General features: G+C 46.3%; 1 protein-coding gene across 3 annotated transcripts in view; it reads left to right on the top strand.

The window, feature by feature from the left end:
- The window catches only part of LOC147614041 (sodium/hydrogen exchanger 6-like), a 96,069-nt gene that overhangs the window by 53,176 nt on the left and 18,342 nt on the right, over window positions 1-24,551 (top strand). For all 3 annotated transcript variants that reach the window (XM_086780582.1, XM_086780581.1, XM_086780583.1), the window contains exons 12-14: window positions 19,412-19,440; window positions 19,554-19,585; window positions 19,702-19,749. In XM_086780582.1, coding sequence (XP_086636708.1) covers window positions 19,412-19,440; window positions 19,554-19,585; window positions 19,702-19,749 — 109 coding nt within the window. The remainder of the gene's footprint in view (window positions 1-19,411; window positions 19,441-19,553; window positions 19,586-19,701; window positions 19,750-24,551) is intronic.

Genomic DNA, 24,551 nt, shown 5'->3' with positions numbered 1-24,551 from the left:
AAGGAGCTGTTGCTTTGCAGGTGGGCGATAGCTGAGGAGCTCTTGGCGCAGAGGACCAGGTTGACACGATGAGGCCACTGGATGGCTGCGAGCTGTGCAGCTGGATGCGAGTGGTTGTAGCGATGGCCACTAGGCGCACAGAATGCGCCCAGCAGAAGATAACCAGCACACACCTGCCTGCGTTTGCCTGGTCGCTTCTTCTCCAGGTTTGAAACTACTGTAAAAGCAGGCGTATGCGTGCAATGTTGGCGTTGGTGCGTAACTCTCCTCGTGGGCGACAGGACCTCCACAGGTGCAGAAGACGTCGGGTCCAGAGGCTTACGGCACGCTGGTGGGTCACCAGCCTTCGCTCCGGCCTCACCACGTTGCTGCTATTCAGCGCCACGTTGCAGCTTACGGTGACCTGGTACACCTGCACCACAACGGCGCTCACGTTTTTGTTACGCCTTGTGGCCAGCCTATTTGTTGCTGCCGCCTCTCACTGTCTTGCAGCGCCCAACACGACACCAAGCTCTCCCAAATCAGAAACAGGCCGCCCTAGTAAAGCTCTCCTCTGCTCGTGCCAAGCTCAAGGCTCCATAGCCGAGCTTCTTCTTCGCGATGAAGACAACTCCGCACACCCGGACACACACGGACACAACCGTGGCTCTGATACTAGTTGAAGGGAGAGAATTAGGGTTTCATGTGGGAGACATACACAGAGGAGAAGAGAGAGAGAGAGAGAGAGAGAGAGAGAGAGAGAGAGTTGTGGGGATAAGTCAATCCATCAAGTGTGAGTGTGTGACTCCCCTATCACACATGTATATTTGCTCTAGTACACATAGTGCACTTAGTACATTAAAAGTACTAAGTGTACTATGTACTATAAAACACATGGGCTTGTACACACTATAAGGGTGGGCATAATGCCTTTACCCCAACAGAGGGTCCATGGTTGCATCTTCATCGACTTATCTTCTTCTGACTCTTGCACACTATGAGTTGCAGAGGGGGTGTTAGAATTGTGCATCTCAGTGTTCTGGGGCTTTACCATTTATCTAGGTATTTTATTGTATTTCTCCTATTTATCCTGTGAGCAGTTGGCCAGCCTTAGAGGCAGTCGGCCAGCTCTAGAGGCAGTCGGCCAACTCACTCATGCACTATATAAGGAGTTCCCCATTATTCAGTCCTTCATCCAACTCCCTTGCACATAGTTCAACATCCAGTTTGCTGGCCATTGCCATTGTAAAGCTTTACTGTTGTTATAAAAGGTGATCTTGTCCAACTCTCTCATTCTACTTTGCACTCTCTCATATGTTTACTGTTTGTGCTTCCGCCTGTGCTATCTCCTTCATGGTATCATACGCTTAGGTCCAAGCTGCTCCAAACTCTGCAAATCTGCCCACCTTTACATCCTTTTGCTATGTGCCTCGTACTCCTACCGGAGATCAAGTGTTGGTCATGACCACTCCCGGCTAGTTCAGGTGTGAACACAGCTTACTCTTCACGGGCACTTTTTCCGTGTGACTGGACAGGTTTTTTCCTCGTGTGAACACACTTATGTGTGCTGGGCACTTTGCCCTAGGCTACTTTATGTACTCACATTGTACTTTCATATTATTATTGAGTACATCTTTTCCAGCACTCTTGAGCTTCACAGGTTTTGCTCTCTCTTGCATTTGGTGTGTGTGTGTGTGTGTGTGTGTGTGCAAGCTTCTTCCCTCATACCCAACATTGGTATCAAAGTTGGTTAGGGTTAGGGTTTTGCTACATTAGGGTTTCAGAATAGGGTTAGGGTTACACCCTCAGCCGCCCCGCAGTTGCCCTGCCGCCGCCCTCAGCTGCCCACCACCGCCGCCGCTGCTTGGATCTGCGCCGCCCTCTGTGTGCGCCGCCGCCGCCATCACTCAGATCTAAGTCGCCCATCTACAGATCTGCCTTGCGCCGTCGTCATCATGTGCCTTGCGCCGCCGCTCCCATAGTCGTCGGCCAAATCTACGCCTATCGGCACTGTGGGCAGCGCCACCGCCGCCGCTTCCATCGTCGACGCCAGATCTGTCCTGCGCCGCTTGTACGGCTCTGCACTGGCTGTACCTGCGCCATACACCACTTGACACCCTCCACTGTACACGCCCAGATTTGATGTTGTCTGGCCTATGTTGTGTGCCGCCCCTCTCCTCGAACTTAGTGCCAGCAGTAAACAGTAACCAGTTTGCTTAGTTAATTTCTTTTAAAATTACAGAAATTGCTAAAAACTATTAGTAAATTGGGTGCATTAATTTTGGGGCTTTTCATCCTTGAGCTCAAAATTGTAAAATTGACATACATCGGCACTGATTTTGCGTGCGTAATTGCACTGAAATGAGAGGCTGTGAACTGTAGCATGCTGTGGCATGCTTTCTGGCTACTGAACAGCGGTGTCTGCTTGTTACACGGGTATGAATGCCTGACCATGTGTCGTGTACAGTAGAGCAGGACAAGGATGCTCACAAGGTGGACCACCAACAACCAGCCTTTTATACACAAGGAGCTGATTCAAGCATGTCCCCAAAAAAGCAAGTTTCCTTCAAAAAGCATGCGCCTACAAACATCCAGAAGACTAGCGCTTTTTACCCACAAATTTAGAGAAAAGCCAAGTATACAAGCACTTTTTAAAGAAAAACACTCAGAATACCATAAATACTTGCTTTTTTCAAGGATGGCCTTTAAGTCCTGTAGTGCGCCCATGCTTGCAGCCAGATTTAGCCTTGCTGTCTGCCCATATGCGCACATGTGTGAGCCAGAAAAGTGTGTTTTTTCCCTTCCTAAGCTGAGAAAATGCCTACTACATCCTCTTCACAAGCTTATTACTCCTTGTTTGCTGAAATTTCTGTATCCTCTACTTCACGGTGGAACAACAAGCAACTTTAGGGGTACATGTGGATCCATCCCACGACGGTGTCATCTGTGTATGACCTCGTGAGCATACTACCATGTAGTACCAACTACACATGACTTCGACGCCTCAAGTACCATCTCAGTATTTGGGACATCCGGCTCCTATGGAAAGTTTTGGTATTGATCCTAATCTTTGCTTTGCTTTTTCTCAATACTCACAGCCATATCACCAATATATGGGCTATATGCAACCTCCTCTGCCATCTGGACAGCCATCATGTGCTCCTCAACTTCATGCATCTCCTTTTGTGGATTCTTTGCATTCCACTATGCTTGCTTTACAGAGACTGATGGCCACTGGTTTGTGGGGAACGTAGTGGTGAGAAACTAAGTTATCTCATGCACCCAGCACCTCTTTCAGTCTACTTACATGAAAGACGATGCACACGTACTCCATCCGGAAGATGCAACCTATAAGCAACCTCAGTAATGTTTTTCAAGATCATAAAATGCATTACATGAGAGTCTCTCAAGTAAACCCATTGACCTTCTTTGAGGACTCTAGTTGATCACTTTTGGTTGGCATAAAACTGCGCTCTATCTTGCGCACTCTTATATGCTCTCTCTTGCAAACTGCAGCAGCATGTCTTGCTCTTGTTTCAAGAAATCAATTGCAACACCAAGTCAGACTTTCTCTAAGCCAATCATCCATGGGGCTCTAGGCTGAAAAGCCATACATGAGCATAAAAGGGCTCATCTTCGTAGGAGAATGTTTAGCACTATTGTAAGAAAACTCTACTAATAGAAGATAATCTTCCCAATTAGACTGTCTCAAAGAGACATATGCACGCAACATATCTTCCATGGTCTGATTTACACGTTCTATGTGCCCCTCAGACTCAGGATGGTCATATGAACTCAAACTCAACTTAGTATCCAATTTCTTGAATACTTTACACTCGAAATGTCTATCATGTGCGACAACCAGGCCCAAAATGGCCCTCTATAACAACCCAGAAGACCCCCAATTAATGGCGTTACAAAGGCGTACAAAGGCTCTTTATCAAGTCGGCCAGGCTGGCTGACCTGGTCGGTTTGGGGGGCCAGCACAATTTTTATCTGCCCCTCCTTCCCATCAACCTCACCAACATATATGATCAGTGCTTTACCACCTCCGTTCAGCAGTGTACTGCAGCAGCCCGGCAACCAACAATATCTTGATACAGAGTTCTACACCCACTATTGGGTACTGATGACGTTAGTGGGGATGTCGTAGTATCTAGTCCATACTATGCATAATGGAATTGATAGTTATATAGTCTTGTGGGTTGACTACCATGAGTATATAACATGCACGTTTCTAAAAGGTGAATTTGGGCATGTTCCTGGATTCATCTAGGTATATATCATATCGATTAACACAAGCACACAGATCATCAGGCAGCCAGCTCTCTACCACCTACGCATCACACCACTGCAGTCACCCGGCTGAACCTTCATCAACACAATCATCTTGATCATACATTAGCACTGCCCCTGCTGTACCTGCTCTGCATGGTGCTTCTTCATCAACCTGTGTTCAGCAGCAGCCAGCACTTTGCTCCAACTCAATTTGCTTCATCATCGAGCATCAGTACTCCACACCACTACAGCCAGTGTGCTCCCTCAGTCTTCAGCAGCACATCTGCGTTTACTGCTGTCCTGCGTTTGCAGCCTTTGACCTCTACTTCACATGGAGTGCCACCGCTGTCTTCAACACAAGCCTTCATCATCGATCGAGCCTCTTGCACCGACTTCGTCCTTGCTTCATCGCCAGTCTACTACTCAGAGTCACTTCATCTGTGCCTCACTCAGAGGTCCTCTTGTACTGGATTACATTCACCATTATACATATACTCATTCTTCCATTTCATGCTGTGTTGATTTGCTCTGATCTCTCACACATCTGGTCCTTTCGTCCTTTTTGCCCTCACATATCATGGATGGCCAAATGAACTCATACTCAACTTAGTATCCAATTTCTTGAATACTTCACTCCAGAAATGTCTAGTAGACTTTGGATCTTGATCATTGGCAAGCCATAAAGGCTAAACAACTTCTCAATAAACAACAGAGCAAGCTGTACAATTGAGATTTTCTGTTTTGTAGGGATGTGTTGAAAACATGGATCCTTGCACTTCCTGGGAGGTCACCCATCCCAATTGTGCTCCTGGGCAAGTGCGCTTAACTAAGGTGTTATGTGACCTCCGGTTATCCAATTTGTAGAAACCTCAACTTGCCAAGATTCAAACCCAGTCTCACCACGTGAGCTGGTTCTGTCTAGAAGTGTGGATTGCATCTCCAATGTGATGAACTTAGGCAATTTGGTGAGTCAATCAACAATCACCCAAATGACATTATTCCCCCTCAAATTCCGTGGTAATCCAACCACAAAATCCAAATAAATACTTTTCTATTTTTTTTAAAGGTATTTCCAAAGGCATCGACAAGCTACCACATCTCAAGTGCTCAACTTTATTGACTTGGCATTGTTGGTAATTTCAAATATATTGTTCAAAATCTCTTGTTAGTCCTCAGCACACCCGGATGCCCAACATAAGGCATGCCATGACACTCAAACATGATGGGACTCCTTGCATCATCAACATCAGGTACAGAGACCTTTCCCTTTCATAAGAATAAACCATTCCGAATAGAATACTCCCTTATACTAACAGAAATAGGGGTCGTCTCAGCCTGGACAATATCCTAGAATCCACCAAAGAATCCATCACGATACACAAGCCCTTAAGAGAGTCAAATAGGTCAGACTGAATTTCAACAAATGAAAGTTGATTCACATAGCCAATTCTACTCAAAGTATCTACCACTTTATTGGTAGATTCTTTCCGATAACAAATCTCGAAATCAAACTCATGCATAAGCTCAACTAACAACCCTTTCCCCCCTCAACTCTAGAGAATTGCAAAAGTATTGCAGAGATGAATTATCCACAAATACCACAAAAGTAGAGCCATAAAGATAATGTATCCACTTTTTCAAAGCATGAATAACAACAAAAATCTCTTTCTCATTCGTGGGGCACTTTATGTAAGCATCAGTTACTTTCAAAAGCAACTGGCCTACCATCTTGGTAAAACATAGCTGTGATAGCATACTCACAGGCATCGGTTTCAACCACAAGTGGGTTACTTGGATCTACAATCCGTGGTTGCTTAATGTTTCAATTCCTTAAAGCACCCATCCAACTCCTCAGTCTACTCAATGGGCTTGTACTTGCTGTACTTGCCTGTCTCCATCCCTTTTGAAAGATTCGAAAGAGGCAATGCAATCTTGATAAATCCTAAAAAGGATTCGACTTGGGTAATGTTCTTTAGGATTGGCCATTCACAATAGTAATAACATGTCCAAGGTACATCAACTCTTGTTTAAAGAAATTCTTTAGCAAACAAGACTTCAATTCTGAGAATATCTAACACAATTCTCAGATGCTAAGCATGTTCCTCAAGGGTCCTATTATACATGAGGATATCATCTAAAAAGACAATCATAAACTTTCCGAAATATGGACGAGATAAGTCATTCATCATCTGCTAGAAAGTTGTCAATACATTCGTGAGTCCAAATGGTAAAACCAAGAACTCATAATATACCCATATCTAGTCCTAAATCTAGTCTTAAAGACATCATCCTCAAATATCCTAATCTGTTGATAACCTATCCTCAAATCGATCTTCATGAAGTATTGCGCTCCACAAAGCCGATCAATAAGGTCATCCATCCTTGGCAATGGATATTTATTCTTAACTGTAAATTTGTTAAGGCCCTTGTAATCAACACACATTCTCTTGGTCTTATCTTTCTTGTCTACTAAAAGGACAGGTGCATCCCACGGCGACTTACTAGGTCTTACAAGCCCCATACGGAGGTGCTCCTGAAGCTGTCTAGCAGCTTCATCCTCTTTAATTCGGCTTAACCTATAAGGCTACCTAAATGCGGGTTGAGCCGTAGGTAATAGCTCAATCTTATGGTCTACATCATCTCTTCTCGAGGGTAAACCAAGAGGTAGTTCCTTTGCAAACACATCTGAAAATTTAGTCATAATCTCTCGAATGAGCCTTCTCTCAGGAGAATCCCACTTTGAAGATCCACTTGCTTCGAGTATGCCATATCAATAGCACTAGAGCTTGAACTAGTCTGCTGGTCTTCCTCAACTAATCTCTTAGGAAGAATAGAATCACTCTTTTCTCCCTTCCCTAGAGCGAAACTCATAGCTCTAGCAGTTGATGGTGGGGCTTATGGTATTTTCCTCATGAACGAGCATTGGAGGTGACACTTGTTGCGCGACAAGGTGAGTTCTGTAAAACCCCACAAGGTGCTTCCTCTGCGACATCGCCTACGGGCGGTGAAAAATGGTAACTACAGCTAGAAAGGAAAAAAGAAAAAAGAGAAAAGAAAATAGAAAAGATGTCTCATGATGATGTTTGCAGTACAGATGGTTACAATCGTTTTAGGCATGATAACCAGGGTAGAGGACCGGAGGAGGACGTCACGGAGAGGAGAAGATGGTGGTGAACACATGGCAGAGGAGGGCATGCTGCGCAGGCGACTGGAACTGAGCAAAAAGTGCAACAGAGGGGCAGTTGCCAGAAAAACGCCAGGTAGCTGGAGCGCGGGCAGCAGGTGGTGAGTCGGCAGAGAGGTTGCTGCTGGTTGCTTGTGGGCACACCCTGAGGCCTTGTGTTTTCTCCTTCACTGCTAAGAAAAGGCCTGCTGGATCTAGATGTGGTTGCCTTGAAGATTGCTTGCATTTTGCTTCTCTGAATGGCCCACGGAGCTAGGGGATGCTTCTCTTGCAAGCCTTGCAACCTTGTCCGATGATGAGAGCTGAAAATGCAGAAGTGGTGCTGCCAATAGGGTATAGAAAAACTCACAGAATCAGTGTGGACAGAAAAACGCAGCCCTGATGATGATGCAAGCGGCAGCATCAAAACGCAGATCTAATGATGATGATGATGGCGGCGGCAACATCAAAACTCAGATCTAATGATGATTATTTCCTTTGACCCTCGCGCTAGAGTATCTGGATTCCTGGTCACAGTCTGCTTTCCAGGCCTTACGAAGGAGTACCTTCCTCTTCTCCCCGTCACTGGGAGAACGATAGGGCAAGTGTTGGAATCCCGGGCAACAACCGCCTCGATGCTGGTGCAGGTGGTTGGGATTCCATCACTCCGCATCAGCATTTCCTCTCCGTAGATAGTAGCGCATGTCATCTTTCCTCGATGCCTCTGGGGGGACCCCATTCTTCAGCGGGTGGAGTATTCAAGCCTTCCTAGCGAGTGCTTCATTTGCTGTCAGATGGGTCACCTCACCAGAGCTTGCCCTCGTTGCCATGCCAAGCGAGCTCCGCACGCCAGTCCACCCCCCTCCCCCCTGCAAAGTGGAAGGAGCAGACCAAGAGCCTCAGTGCCACCTCTTCCTTTGGTGACATAGCCTTAGCACCCTACCCCTAATGACGAGGATGGGAGTAAGTGGCAAACAATTGGGTGGAGGCAGTGCAAATGCCCAACCAGAGCAGCATGCCGTCGCCAAGCGAGATAGCCCGAAAGGGCTTGGGTGGAAAAGGTCATTTTAGAGAACCGTTTCGAGCAGTTATCGCAGGAGCATCTGTCAATGTGGCCCACAATAGTACTTGGTGCCTATGGCTCTGGAAGAGCTGGCCTCTGACTCACGTCGAGTGGGATCTAGGCGAGTGGGAGTGGTAGGATCCCTTCAGCCCGGAGATCCCGACCACACCCTTTTTTCATTATTCGGCGAGGATGGGTCATAGGATCCAGATTTATGAGATCGATGGCACCTCGGCAGCGGCAGACCACTGGCATCTCTTCACGCTTCCTCGGAGATTTTTGGAGGCAACTATGGGATAGTTATCGGTCTAGGAAGGTCACACTCTTCCCCGCAGCCTCCCTATTGGCAAGTGGTTGGCCATTGGAGGATGGCCAGCATAGTGCGTGCAATGTAGCCAGCCCATGGAGTTGCAGTGGCACTGCCTTTGGGACCGTCCCAAAGTGCAACAGGTTTGGCAGAGGATCCTTGGCCTATACATGTCGGTGCGGTCCCCACCACATGCTATCACTTGAGGGGGTGACTGAGGCCAGCCCCACTACTTTCTATGAGGAGGCAGCATGTGGGCAGGCCCTCTGACTCTTTCACTGCAAGATTAATACAGTTTCCACCCGTGCCAATGCGGTAGAGCCTTGGTGTAAGATCCACCAGGATCTCCCTAAACACAAACAATCAAATTAGTACCAAATAGAAGAGGTGTGAATGGGAGTTAGGGTTAGAGTGTCATGTGGGAGACATACACAGAGAAACAAGGGAGAGAGAGAGAGAGAGAGTTGTGGGGATAAGTCAACTCAAGCATTGAGTGTGTGACTCCCCTATCACACATGTATATTGCACTAGTACACATAGTGCACTTAGTACATTAAAAGTACTAAGTGTACTATGTACTATAACTTATGGGCTTGTACACACTATAAGGGTGGGCATAACGCCTTTACCCCAACAACGTTGAATGGGAGTTAGGGTTAGAGTGTCATGTGGGAGACACACACAGAGAAACAAGGGAGAGAGAGAGAGAGAGTTGTGGGGATAAGTCAACTCAAGCATTCAGTGTGTGACTTCCCTATCACACATGTATATTGCACTAGTACACATAGTGCACTTAGTACATTAAAAGTACTAAGTGTACTATGTACTATAACTTATGGGCTTGTACACACTATAAGGGTGGGCATAACGCCTTTACCCCAACAACCTCCCACTTAAAGGCAAAGTGCCCTTAAATGAAGGAAAAGAAAAATTAGCATGTACATGATAATATACAAGGCCATATCAAGGCTGAAACTGGCCTCATCCAATGCCCATCAAGTGTCTGCAATGAGCAAACCGCTCCGGAGGCAAACTCTTTGTCAACAGATCAGCCGGGTTGTCATCCGTATGAATCTTAACAAGCTGAATTTGCTTGTTCTCTATCACCTCTCTGATGAAGTGATACTTCAAATCCACATGCTTCGTCTTTGCATGAAAGACAGGGTTCTTTGCCAACTGGATGGCACTCTGACTGTCACAATGCAACAATGGAATATCCCCTGTATAACCCAAATCAACCACTAACCTAGATAGCCATAATGCCTCCTTGCAAGCCTCTGTGGCTGCAATATACTCGGCCTCTGTAGTAGATAAGGCTGTGCACTTCTGCATCCTGGATATCCATGACACAGCACCTCCTGTGAATGTAAACACATAACCGGTAGTAGACTTCCGGTTATCTGGATGACCGGCATAATCCGAATCCGTGTAACCATGTACTAATGCATCCTGTTTGCCAAAACAAATGCACATATCCTGTGTGCCCTTCAGGTATCTCATGACACCTTTCACTGCTTCCCAATGCTTCTTGCCAGGGTTGGCCATGTATCTAGAAACCACTCCCACCGCAAATGCAATGTCCGGACTAGTAGCAACCATGGCATACATGAGACTGCCACAAGCTGAAGCATACGGAATCTTGGCCATATCAGCCCTATCTCTATCTGACTGTGGGCTGTCCATAGCACTGAGTTTCACATATGGAGGCAAAGGAGTACTAGTCTTCTTCCCCCCGTCCATATTGAACCGTTGCAAGACTTTGCCAATGTATTCCTTCTGAGACAAATACAACACATGCTGATTTCTGTCCCGAAGTATCCGCATACCCAAAATGTGATTTGCATCACCCAAATCCTTCATATCAAAGGTTTGATGCAGCCTCTGCTTCAAGGCATTCATCTCTTTACGAGATTTCCCGGCAATAAACATATCATCAACATACAAGATGAGGATCAATAGACTGCCATCCAAAGCTTTCTTGGTGTACAAGCAGTGATCTATGTCACTTCTCCTGAATTTCTGGGATTTCATGAATGTATCAAATTTATGATACCATTCCCTTGGTGCCTGTTTGAGCCCATAAAGACTCTTTTTCAGCTTGCATACAAGCTTCTCCTTTCCACTCACTGCATAACCCTCTGGTTGTTGCATATATATCTCCTCATGGAGATCACCATGAAGAAAAGCAGTCTTCACATCCATCTGAATCAAGTCCAGATCATCATGTGCAACCAAAGCTAACACAGCTCTAAGTGTGGTCATTTTGACCACTAGAGAGAAGATCTCATCAAAGTCCACACCATATTCCTGCTTGAAGCCCTTAGCCACTAACCTGGCTTTGTATCTTGGCTTTGCATCTGGTGCAACTTTGAGCCTGTAAACCCATTTGCATGGCAAAACCTTCTTGCCTGCAGGCAAATGCACCAACTTCCATGTTCCATTTTTGTGCAGAGAATCCATCTCTGACTTCATGGCACGCTCCCATAGAGCTTTGTCTGCCCTCTGTAAAGCCTGCTTGTAACATGAGGGCTCCCCACAGTCAGTGAGCATCAAGTAGTCAACCCCTGGAACAAACCTGTCAGGGGCTCTGGAGGGTCTTGTGGACCTCCGTACCCAATGACCATCATTTGCAGGTTGCTGTCCAGCTTGCATATCACCCATTGGTGGCTCCTGTTCCCCATAAGGCTGAAAAATCATGCCCGGTATTTCCTCTAACTCTGGGATATCCATAGGGATATCTTCTGCCATCTCTGGCTGTCCATTTGCACCATTTTCAGCACCATTTAAGGGCTGGTTTTGCTGTTGTAATGGCTGATTTACAGCCCTTGGTTGTTGTCCATGATGTCCATCATCATCAAAGATGACTCTGCTAGGCTCCTGTTGCCTTGCAGGCTCCTTATACATGCATGTTTCATCAAAAATGACATCATTGCTGCGTATAATCTTTCTATTCACGGGATCCCAAAGTCTATACCCCATTTCACCTCTGTCACCATATCCTAGGAATATGCATTTGTGAGACTTAGGATCAAGTTTGGTGCGCATTTTCCTACGTAGGTGCACGTACGCAACGCAACCAAACACTCTCAAGTGCTTGTATGACGGAGGCTTCCCTGTCCATACTTCTTCTGACACTTTCCCACCAAGCCTCGTGTTAGGTGACCTATTTATAAGGTGAACGGCTGTCATAACAGCTTCAGCCCAAAAACCATGAGGTAACGCAGCATGTGACAACATAGAACGGACCTTCTCCTGAATGGTCCTGTTCATCCTCTCTGCTGTCCCGTTTTGTGGAGGATCATAAGGAGTAGAGAGCTCCCTCTTGATGCCTTTAGCATCACAAAAGTCCTGAAACTGTTTGGATATATACTCTCCACCATTGTCGGAACGCAAAGCCTTCAGTGTTTTGCCAGTTTGATTCTCAACAAGAGCAACAAACTTCTGAAACACTGAGAATGTATCACTCTTCAAACGAAGAGGATAAACCCACACCTTGCGTGTGGCATCATCTATAAAAGACAAAGTATTTTGCCCCTCCCAAAGAAAGCTGAGGCATCTCACATACATCTGTATGCACAAGCTCTAACTGAGCATCTTTCTGTCCAAGAGCTTTCTTGTGGGGGCACTGCAGTTGCCTGACATATATACAATGCTCACAAAACTGAAAACTTGAAAACTTTAGAGAAGGCAAGTAACCCAAACGAGACAATTGCACCATTCCTTTGACACTCATGTGTCCCAACCGGCTATGCCACATAGAGATTTCCGGCAGCTCGGTTGCATTTACATTAGCATGGTGACAAACACCTGCATGCATGAAGTAAAGAGTGTCCACCTTAGAGCCTCTGGCAACAACCAGTGAGCCCTTACTAATTTTCCACTTTCCACTACCAAATGTGGTAACATAATCAGCATCATCAAGCTGTCCAGTAGAAAGCAGGTTCTTCTTGGTCTCAGGCACATGCCTGACATCATGGAGCATAAGCTGTGAGCCATCTGAAAACACAAGCCTCACATCACCTCTGCCAAGAATCTTGCATGCATGGTTATCACCCAAATAAACCACTCCTTCATTGCCAGCAGTATACCTGACAAACAAGTCTCTGCAACCTGTGACATGAAAGGAGGCACCTGAATCAATGATCCATGAGTGCATACCATGACCAACTGTAAGAAGTGAATGGGCATCAAGGGAAGACGTAAATAGGACCTCATCCTCACTGTCACCTGCATGTGACACATTGATTTCTTCAATCTTGACTCCACTTTTGCCCTTTGGCTTTACATCTTTGGCTTCATCCTTGTCTTTGTCTTTGCCTTTTCCCTTTTCTTTTTGATCATTTTTCCATTTGTAGCATTGCTTTTTAATGTGTCCCTTCTTGCCACAATAATGGCATTCCAAGTCCTTTTTGGAGCGAGACTCGCTCCTTCCCCGTTCTTGGCTTTTTCCCCTTTGCTGGGATCTCCCACGTGCATTCATTGCATTGGACTTTCCAACAGAGTTGTTTTTCCTGTTCATCTCTTCTTGAAGAAGAGCACCCTCAACATCTGCATATGACAGCATAGCATTCGAATTGCTAGTGGCTGTCCTGAATGTGTCCCAACTCTCTGGCAAAGTGCATAATAGAAAAGTGGCTTTGAACTCATCGTCCATTGCCAACTTTTGATTTATAACTTGGCTGACAATACCATTAAACTCATTTAGATGGGCTGCCATAGACGCCCCTTCCTTCATCTGAAGACCTATGAGTTTCTTCAACCAATACACTTTGCTTGAGGCACTTTGCTGGGCATACAAGTCCTGCAATCTCTGCCACATTCCCCAAGCTGTCTTCTCTTCATGAATGCTGAAAAGTAATGAGTCTGACACAGACAACATGATAGTAGATCTTGCCAGCTCATCCATATCTTCCCACTCTTCAGCAGTAAGAGAAGCGGGCATTACACTCCTTTCTTTGATAGGCTTGTGCTTCTTCTTCTGGAGCAACACATTATAGCACTGGGTTTGCCAAATATCATAGTTATGTGAGCCTTCAAGGTTCTTGATGTGAAGCATTGAAGAGCTCTCACCTGTGGTTGCCATAGCAATATGCAACCTGTCAATGCCTGACTCCCTGCAAAATGTGCAAACACTGCACCAAAAGCACACAAAGTGCTCACAGTTGTTCTCCCAAGCTTTATCTCCCACTGTGGAAGCACAAATGCAACTTTTCTCCCACTGTATGTGATGAAATCAGCAAAATCTGGTTGCTGCAGATTTAGGACAGCACCTTAAATGTGCTCTGTTGCCCTTCCAAAGTACTGTACAACAGTACCAATTGCTCACAAATGATGAAAACCAAACCTGTACCGACAAGTACAGCAGCTGAAATTGAACCTTTTCCTCACTCAATTCAGTGTACAGCCATGCCAAAACTTGCACAAAGCTGTACCAAATCTGTACCAACAGGTACAGTAGCAATAAATGCTATCCTGGCTGTCCAAATGAGTGAAAATCAGACTTTTATAGTCCCGAACACTGCAGACAACAGTCCCGAACAGAAATTGGGCAAAAGCCCCTTGACTGCAAGCTGATTTCTGAGGATTCAAGGCATAAATGTCTTGCCTGCTGCTTTGCCAAGCTTAACAAGCATAAAATCTTGAAAAGCCCCTTGATTTAAGATCAATTGCTGATCATACATGGTACATTGATGCACATGAAGGCATCCAGAGTCTTTGCGATGCTTCCCCCTGGCCACATATACATTCAATACATGAAAGCCCCTTGATTTACAGGCACATTGAGTGCTTGTCAAGCATCAACACATTGCCCAAAGCATCAAATGCGATTGCCTGCATGCAAATCAATCCAATCGGCACAAAAGCCCCTTGATTTGCACTGCAATTTGCTGCAATTTTGCCCGAATGTGCGATTTCTCACATCATACAGCATGTATGAATGCTTAATTGCACAATTACATCAAAAGCCCCAAATTTCGAAATCCAATTTCGTGCAAATTGATCCTGATTGTGACCAATTTCCTGCAAATTGATCCTGATTGTGACCAATGTCACCCAATTTTGCCAAAATTGCTCAGAAATTGAGCAATTCGGCACCTGTACCTACTCAATTGATGATTGTACCTGCTCAATTGCAAATCCAAAAAAAAAATTGAAGTAGAATACCTTGTAATTTCTGATTTTTTGTTGCGGAAAAAAAAATGGGTGATGAATTTGGTGCTGCTTTGCAGAAATCTGATGGTGTTGGAGGGCTCTTCAGGCGTGTTGCAGAATTCGTGGAGACACAAGCTGTTGGTGATATTTGCTGTAGCTGTAGCTGATGCTCAGATGGCTGGCCACCCTGCAGCCGTCTAGCTCTTACTCCCTGATGGAGTACTCTTTTGCGAGCGAGTAGCAGGGCTGCGGTCTAGCTGAGCAGCAGCGAGTCCATGGGGGCTTACAAGTACCTGGAGGAGCTATGGTGGAAGAAGCAGTCGGATGTGATGCGCTTCCTGCTGCGCGTGCGCTGCTGGGAGTACAGGCAGCTACCTGGTATTGTTCGCATCACTCGTCCCACCCGCCCTGACAAAGCTCGCCGCCTCCACGCTCAGTTGCCTACGTCCAGCGATAGCGGCCAGCGCTTCTACACACCCAGTCGAATAGTTGAATGGCGCTGCTTTTATGTGTCCGCCTGCTGTGCGCTGGAACTCCACGCTCGTGTATTCGCCTGGTGGCCAGCGGTCGACCAACGCTTCCAGTCGCTCTGATGTTGGTGTGCTGAAGTGCGCCTGCTGGGCAGCGTGGTTGTTGCCTGCTGGGTAGCGTAGGCTACCTGCTGCGTTGCCTGCGCCGATTCTGTAAACAAGCGAAGCCACCCACCGCAAGGACTGCCAGAAACAGCACTGGTATTGCCACCCCGATACCTATTTTCGCAACAGTGCTTAATCCAGTCCCTGAAGTACTTACAGGCAAATCATAGGCAGATGGAAATTGCTGAAACATAGGTGGTCCGAACCTAGGTGGAGAAACTCCCTTCTAGCTCTGATACCAGTTGAATGGGAGTTAGGGTTAGAGTGTCATGTGGGAGACATACACAGAGAAACAAGGGAGAGAGAGAGAGAGAGAGTTGTGGGGATAAGTCAACTCAAGCATTGAGTGTGTGACTCCCCTATCACACATGTATATTGCACTAGTACACATAGTGCACTTAGTACATTAAAAGTACTAAGTGTACTATGTACTATAACTTATGGGCTTGTACACACTATAAGGGTGGGCATAACGCCTTTACCCCAACAGAGGTGTAGGCTAGCTCACCTCCCAACCGTAGATTCCATCCCGAATCACCTCTGAGCTGGAGGCTAAGGCTCCAATCCCACGAACCATGCTAGTCAACATTGGTATACTGTTACGTACCTTTAGGATTAGTGGTCTAATCCAGCAGGGCTAGGAGAGCCTTGAGATTAGAGGAAGCAGGCTGATATAGGCGGCTAAGGCTCATGGTTAGTAATACCAAGTATACTGCTAAATATAGCAGTATGCTTTGTATTATTAACCATGAGCCTTAGCCGCCTGCATTAGTCTTCTTCCTCTAATCCCATGGATCCCCTAGCCGTGCTAGATTAGCCTAAAGATTAGTACTAGGTACGTAACATATACCATCAATGCCTACCTACTGAGGCCTTCGGCATGCCATCGAATCCAATCATGTTCTGATGGTAATCTTGGTCCATCAGAGACCAGTAGTCAAGAGACAAAATAATAAACCCATTAGTCACTGTAATTAACCATCGAGTCATAAATAGCCAGTAACCATAGATTTACTAATAATCCACCTTAGCCACTCGTATCATCTTGCTTTCCCTAATCCCAAGGCTTCCCTAACACTACTGTTTTAGGCCACAAATCTTGGGGATTAGCGTTAAGTACACAACATACTTGCAGATCAAACATAGATAGGGTGACCGAGAGAAATACCGGAGTCCAATGCAAACTTGGAACAAACCTTACTCTTGCTTCCACATTTAGGATTCCTCGGATACAAATCTCCCTAAACACAAACAACCAACTAAGTACCAAATAGAAGAGGTGCAGGCTAGTTCACCTCCCAACCGTAGATTTGATCTGGAATCACCCTTGAGCCGGAGGCAAGGCTCCAATCTCACGAACAATGCTAGTCAGCACTAGTATACCACCAATGCTTGCCTGTTGAGGCCTTCAGCATGACCGTTCGTGATCCATTGAATCCAATCATGTTTCCGACGGTAATCCTGGTCCATCGTTGACCGCTAGTCAAGAGACATAATAATAAACCCATAAGTCACTTATATAGTGACTACTGCTGCTATAATTAACCATCCAATCATAAATAGCCAGTAACCATAGATTTACTAATAAACCATAATTAATTCATATACAGCCAAGAATATGTATATTCCGTGTGGATACCAGCCAACACAGCTTATCCAATAGCCCACGTAGCTGTCCATATGCCCATATCGCTGAATCATAAGCCCATAAAGCTGTCCATAGCCTATATGGCTGAATCATAAGCCCATAAAGCTGTCCATAAGCCCATAAGGCTGAAAATCATAATATTATAATGATCAAATACCCTTGCCTTCAATATTTCTTCGCGGTGAAAGCCTTCAAAATGGTCCCCAACAGTCGGTATACTTCATGGGCAGCCTTACAAAGAGAGAGAAATAGAGCAGCCAGCATTAGGGCAGCCTGTAGCGGTGGTAGAGAGCCATAACCTTGGAGTAGAGAACCATCAAGAATAGAGAAAGGTTGCCAATTTGTAACAATATGCCTTTCTCAAATGAAGAGAGAGGGCTCAAATTTATAGATTTGGGGCTATCATGAGAGCCAGAATGGCAAGCAAAAGCTATAATGACAAGTGTGACCCCACTTGTCTCACTTTGGTCCACTATCGTGCCACATCTCCCAATTTAAGAGATGGTTCCCACCCATAAACTTCACCACTAAAGAATGAAATTTCCATTGGGGATTGTCTAAAAATAGTAGCCCTACTTGATTTTAGGAGTGTGATCCTTTGTATTCCACCTTATGGGAGCACCATGTAGAACCATGTTTCAATACTAGATCTTTCCCAAATCCTCGAGAGGTCACCATACATGCTTTCCACTTGACCCTTGAGCTCCAATGCCCATTTTTGTGTCCAAGAAGCCTTCTCGAGTGCCTAGAGCAAGCTTCAGGTCTTTGATCTCTTGTATTGGATAGCTCCCCCATTCTGAAAGCTTGTACTTCCCAAATCCTCGAGAGCTCGCCATACAAGCTTTTCACTTGACCCTTGAGCTCCAATGCCCATTTCTGTGTCCAAGAAGCCTTCTCGAGCGCCTAGAGCAAGCTTCAGGTCTTTGATCTTTTGTATTGGATAGCCCTCCATTGCAAAAGTTTGTACTTTCCAAATATTTAGACATTGTGGAGTCCACTTGACCCCTTTCATGCAGGGAAATGTCCGGACTGGGGACACTCACCCCTCTAGGTGAGTCCATCCTCTCCATTTGGACCGACATCATTCATACCCTCCATGGTCAATGGGGGAAGCTGTAGGGTGGGTCAGATCGCATGCGTAGATGGCAAGAGGCCTTCTTGCGCACATGGTGCACGGGTCTCTCTCTCGTTGATCGAGCTGTCAGTTCGCCCCCTCCCCCTCCCCCTCCCCCTCCCCCTCCCCCCCCCTCCCCGCAGGCGTTTTTTCTTCTCTCTTGTATGAGGTAGGTTCCCTCCAAGAGTGGCCAGCCATGGAGGGAAATACCCGTCCCCCATTTGTATTTTGCCTGCTTTGAGGGTGCTGAGCATTTGCATCTAGCCCTCGGGCTGCTATTTACCCTATTGCTCGGGAAAGCAAACCACTCAAAATATTTACCCTATTGCTACCTGGAGGAGATTTGTTGCTGGTTGGCCTCTTTTAGGGCTGATTTGAAGGTTACATAGTGCTATCCAGACTGTTTTCAAGGAGTGAGAGGCTGCCCTACCACTACACAAGCATGAAAAAGAGGTAAATTCAGCACACATTCATTTATGCTTCAATTTTGAAGACTTTCATGTGATGGAACAGATTCCAAGGGATTATGGGAGAACCGGATTACCTTGTGAGAGTGAGTACTCACCTCCAGTGGTGGGGAAGTCCATGATTATCTGATTATTTGTGCAGACAATGATCACATACACTGACTGGCACACTACTCTTTGAATGTTTTCATCTCTCAAGTGTAATCGGATAATGAAAATGAGCCGGTCGAGGTAGCTCCTAGTCATTCCACGCTTGCACAAGAGAGACCCTTTTTGTAATAAAAGGGGGGGTTTGACCCATCTTTGACCCCTAGTGCAGTGTTTATGGTCTTATGATTGTGAGGTTTAATCTTTTATGCTGAAGTGTGTTTAACTGACTTAATGGTTAATCGTCCTGAGATACACACTCCAAGTAAGCATGGGTTGCATTTGTATTCAAAAGAAAATCTTTAGAAAAGTGTTAGTCAGTTGTTTGCATGTGGCCAACTTGAATATAAATAAAATTGGAGATGCGGGTGTGTGAGTGTTATACATGGTTGGGACACAGTATTTGCAGGCACATTATGTGAGTGAGTTCTCATAACATTTTCTGCTGTTTGTGCAGGTGTTGTGGTGGCTCTTGTTTGTGCTTTGATATCCTGACTCATAAATTGGCACCTTATTTTATGCAATTTATAAAACTGACAAATAGGTGTTCATTAACATGCTTCCTTTCATAAAATTTGGATGGTCCTTAACTAGTGCACCTTTTCAAGTATGCGGGACTTGCAGTCAACAAGTAAGATATGCTCTTTGAACCCTCCAGCTTCATCATCCCTCCAACCCTCCCCTTTCCCTCTTTAAAAAAAAAAACAAAAGCATGTAGAAGTTCTTGATCATTCTTCTGTGTTGCAGTCTCCAGAACTTGGAATGCTGCCTGGTTGTTCTCTTCCCATATTTTTCGTAAGTGATCTCTTTTCCCTCTTAACTAGGAATCATTTCTAAAGTACACTGGACAACAGCAATCGAAAGCACTGAAATGTGCTGCTTGAAACCAAATTTGATGAATCATGTACCTTTATATAGTAGAATAGTATAGAATGCAGGTCCATTGTAGATCGCATGTTGGTGTGGCCTCCCTTTTCGTGTGTTCTCTAATAATCTAGTTCAATTGCTTGGCCTCACGCTAGCCTCATTATGTCCAAACAATGGGACATAACATTCTCCTTCTCCTAACGAGAGGGAAAATCTACAAACCGGCTCCGGAGTGAAGCAACATTCTCCCAAGTGTTGTCTATATCCGCACAATCTCTCTGTTAAATCTACCACTCAGAAATCATTCGCTTTCTAAAGATTTCTTTGTTGTCTTATGTTTGTCCCTGCAAGCCCTCCTCTCAAATAGAATGCCTCAGAAATTTTTAATGTTCATTACTTGCATATACTTTACTTTTTTTATTAATAGTGGTTTCCTTGAGCCTAGATTACTTGCACCCTCAACTTTGTGAGGGGTAGTCTATAGCTTAACCTTCAATACCCACTGTTGATTTAGATTTTTTAACCATACCAAATTTTTTCCTCATAGATTGTACAATTGACTATTGGAATGTGTTGGGGGCAGTCTTTCAACAGCATATTAATGAACATACACCCCTTTAAAGAATAATATAAGATTTTTTTACAGTGAGGGTTCTCTTTATTGAGTGAAGAAGATAGATACATTTAACATAAAAAATCTTCATAGAGATCATAGCACACGTTTCTATTGGTACATTTGAAACTCCACCCTTTTAGGATGATATTAAAGACTAAAAATGTTTCTATTGGTACTTTATTTCTTGTATGTGTCTTTGAAAAGAATTTGTGATCCCTGGGTTTAGACAATTTGAGGTGGAGGATGAAGTCATTTCGGCCACCAATGGGTCAATTGGTCATAGAGCAAGGATTTTGAAGTGAGGTTGAGAGCGCTATTATAGTGAAAAAAGGATTTCCTCTTTCCCCATTTCTTTGGGCTGCAAATAGATGAGCTTGTAGTCTTCCTTGATGGATTAGGATGACGGGTATCTACACTAGTAAAGATAGTGGATACTTTTCTTCTTTCTTTTCGAGAAAAAGATCCTTCAATTAGTTAAAGAAAAGCATCCACAAAGGGCTAAGTACAACCACGATGGGCTAGATACAAACTTGCCTTATATAAGGGCGGGAAACAAATGATCAAAGGGGAAGAGATGCTTCTCCTCCAGCTGGCCGCTCTGTGAGGAGAAGGCTATCTCATACAGGGGGAGGGGGGCGAAACAACTATACAGGTGGTCTGTAATGCCAAATGGGGTCACTACCTCTATCTGTGAGGAAAGGGCCAGGCCTCCAAAGTCTCAAGAAGGCTTCTCGCTACTTCCGCATGTGGTCGGACCCTCCCTGCAGGTTCCCCCACTGACCGCGGAGGGTGTGAATGATATCGAGCCATATGCTCTTGATGGTCTCAGCCGGCGGAGTGGGTACCGTCGATGGCCTCGTTGCATCTATTACGCTAGATGTGCTAGGCTGCTATGCTACTGCAAATCTCCCATCTCTGGCATGGGCCTGGTTCGCTAGTCACCTCTCGGTGGGGTTGGGACTGGTACTGCTGCTATACGATGGTGGGAGACCTAAAGGGCTAGCCCTTCCCCATCCTCCTCATAAGTCCTGATGACTCTAGTCTCGGTGTCCCAAGCGACAGTACCCCAAGTGATGATCCGGGTCGATGCCCTGTCTAAAGCAAAGATGCGGAGAATCTGCTGCCAAATCTGCTGAGGCTTCGGGCAATCCCAAAGGCAATGTCGCTAGGACTCTTGGGGGTGGCCGCACCTCGGGCAAGCTGTTGACCAACCTCCGACTGCCAGCCAAGTACCGACTGCCAAAGTCCTGTGTGCCATGAGCCAAAGAAAGAGAGTGATCTTCCTTGGCCAAAAGCTGTCGCAAAGCCTCTTCGAGAAATTTGAAAGGAAGCGCTGTGATAGGCCCTGAGTGCTGCTGCCGGTGTGCCATCTATCTCAGGCATTTGGATCCTGCGGCCAAGCCGCGCTGTATATGCAAAGAAGGGGCCATCCATAGTCTCCTCCTGATCTGTCAGATCATGCCATGTCCACTCTCCCGGGTCTCACTGCACCCGTGTGAGAGGTCGGCTCTCCCAAATCCATATCCGCCGTAGTCTCTCCTTAGCCACCTTGGCCAGTGCAGATCTATGTGCCATTCCCGTGCCCGAACACCAATCACCCTCACCCTCTACAAGGTGTAGCCTTTGAAATCCTCCAAGGGGTGCACTGATCTCCCTATTTTGCCATGGGATCCAATAGAAAAAGTGAGCAAACCACTGTCCTCATCTGCTCCATGGACCGCTACGAGGATATCGTGTCTGGCAAACACGCCTAGCCACACCGGGGGGGTCGGGTCTGGAATAGGAGTCAGCCACTCCTGAGGAATAGCTGAGTCAATGTCGATGTTGAGCCTGTCTCTACCCCGGATCCCTGTCAGGCGTCTCTCCTGCTCCTCTTGAGGTAACTGTCTATGTGCAATCCAATCTATAAAGAGACCAAGCTGGTCCCATGCTCAAGGCGCCCCAGGATATATGCGGTCGGGCCCCTAGCATGTGGCCACTGGGTAATGGATCAGGGGGTTCCAGACCAAAGGCTACCGAAGGTGCTCCTCTAAGGCCACTGGAACAATCTGTCTGAGGGCTGATCCCAAACATGAAGTAGACTGGTTTGCGAATCTGTCCTCAAAGGCAAGGCTAAAACCGCGGGCTCGCATCTCTGTGAAGATCCATCTAGTACTTTGCGGTCACGGGCACTCCAAGGCTCGGAGTGCAGGCTGAAATCCAAGCCAAGGGGAAATCCTTCCAAGGCTCACCATCGGGTAGGAATCCTCAGACAATCAACTTGCCCAGCAGGGCAGGGCTCTGTAAGACTGTATAGCGGGATCGATGAGGCCAAGTCCCCCCTGTGCTACGTGACTGAATGATCACTCTCCATGCCACCTTGGCCGTGGTTGGCCTCCCATCACTTTGGGCCCACAAGAAGTTCCGGATCAAACGATGTACCTGGCCAATACATGCCTGAGAAAAGGCCCAGCATGAAGTGATGTACCACATGGTGGCAAGCAGTACATGTTTTTCCTTCACCACTTTGCTTGCTGTTGAGGATAGCCTCGCCGAGCTCCAGTATAAAAGCTTCTTTCGAATACTTAGAAGAAGCGGAGCGGGCTGTTGCTCGGGAGAGATATCAATGCCAACCTAGCAACCGAGGTAGCAGATTGGAGTGCCTCTCGGGATCCATTGGAAAGCCTCAACTGGTTGCCAAGTCGGGGCGGGTGCTGAGCCTACCCAAAAACCACATGACTTGTGTGAGTTGATCTGCGCTCCAGATGCACGGCAAAAAAATCTCAATCACCTCCGTGAATCTTTGGAGATTCCCAACATCTCCAGCAAGGTAGGTTGCTGTGCTGTCTCCAAACTTTGAGTCGAGTAGCACCCTGAATAAGCCCTGAATAAGAACCTGGTTGTGTGATCCTAAATAAAGTCCTAAGACTCCACGAATCCACTCCATGGGGAATCCCATCCGGCTCATTGCCCTCCAGAAAGCTTCAATCCACCCTATCATAAGCTTTCTCAAAGTCTAGGAGTAGCACAATGAGGTCCTGTTGCCGCATCCTGGCCGAAGTTGTCGCCTCCCAAAAGGTAAAGATGTCCAAAATGCTTTGATCTTGAAAAAAACCACTCTGAGTATCGTGGATCAAGTCTGGGAGAGAAGGTTGAAGTCGCCTGCTAATGGCCTTGGCCAAAATCTTATAGGCCGTCCCTAGAAGGGTGATGGGTCTCCACTGTCGGATCTCCAATCTATCACCACCCTCCCTGGGAATCAAATGCATCAACCCCTCTCTGGCATGGCACCTGTGAGCATAATCTCATTGAAGGCAGCGCGAAGGCCACCTTCCATGAGGTCCCAATGGCGAAGAAAGAAAGAGATAGGAAGCCCATCCGCCCTCGGGCATTTGCTTCTAGGTAAGGCCATCACCGCCTCCGCCAGCTCCTCTGAAGTGAAAGGGGTCAATAAGAAAGACCGAAGGGATGGGGGAACCACCTCTCTCGTGTGCCGCCAGACTCTGTCGCATGCATCCATCACCTGGGGGAATAATGGGGCACCAGTGAGAGGAGATCGGAAGAAATCCGTGGCGATGGCTCTCACATGTGGGGGATCAGAAACAATAGCTCCATCTTGGCCACGCAACCTGCGAATACCATCTCTCCTCCTATTTGGGCCAGCTATCTCAAAAAAATCTCAAGTAACTTTGTCACCGGCCTAAGTCCATAATGAAGCCCTGGCATGGTATCTATACTCCACCCTCCTCTCCTCAATGGACCGAATCTCCGTGTGGGCGGCAGCAATCCGACTCTCAATCCACGGGCTGTCTCGGGAACTCTCCCAAAGACGTTGTAAAGAGGTCAGGCCCCTCCTTAGACTCTTTTCTTGCTTCCAAAATCCCTCCAATCTACTCTGGGCTGCATCTTGTAAGAAAACACTGATCTCCCCCAGGCCATCATCGAAAGTGCACGCTGCAGAGCTTGAGGAAAAGTCCAGTCCCGCCCATATCTGCTTGATTCGGCTGCAGATCTCGGGGTCCTGAATGAGGCTCTCTGGAATCCTGGAGCTCGCATGCCTGTCATGCGTCCGCGAGTCCTCTAGGGACAGAATAACTGGGTCATAATTTGAAAATGTAGTGGCTGCCAAAATACC

The sequence above is a fragment of the Cibotium barometz genome, chromosome 42 (genome assembly GCF_041138505.1).
Source record: "Cibotium barometz isolate CiBa-2024 chromosome 42, ASM4113850v1, whole genome shotgun sequence".
In the NCBI taxonomy this organism is placed as follows: Eukaryota; Viridiplantae; Streptophyta; class Polypodiopsida; order Cyatheales; family Cibotiaceae; genus Cibotium; species Cibotium barometz.
The sequence above is the reverse complement of the archived record's forward strand: the minus strand, read 5'-3'. Positions and strand labels throughout refer to the sequence as shown.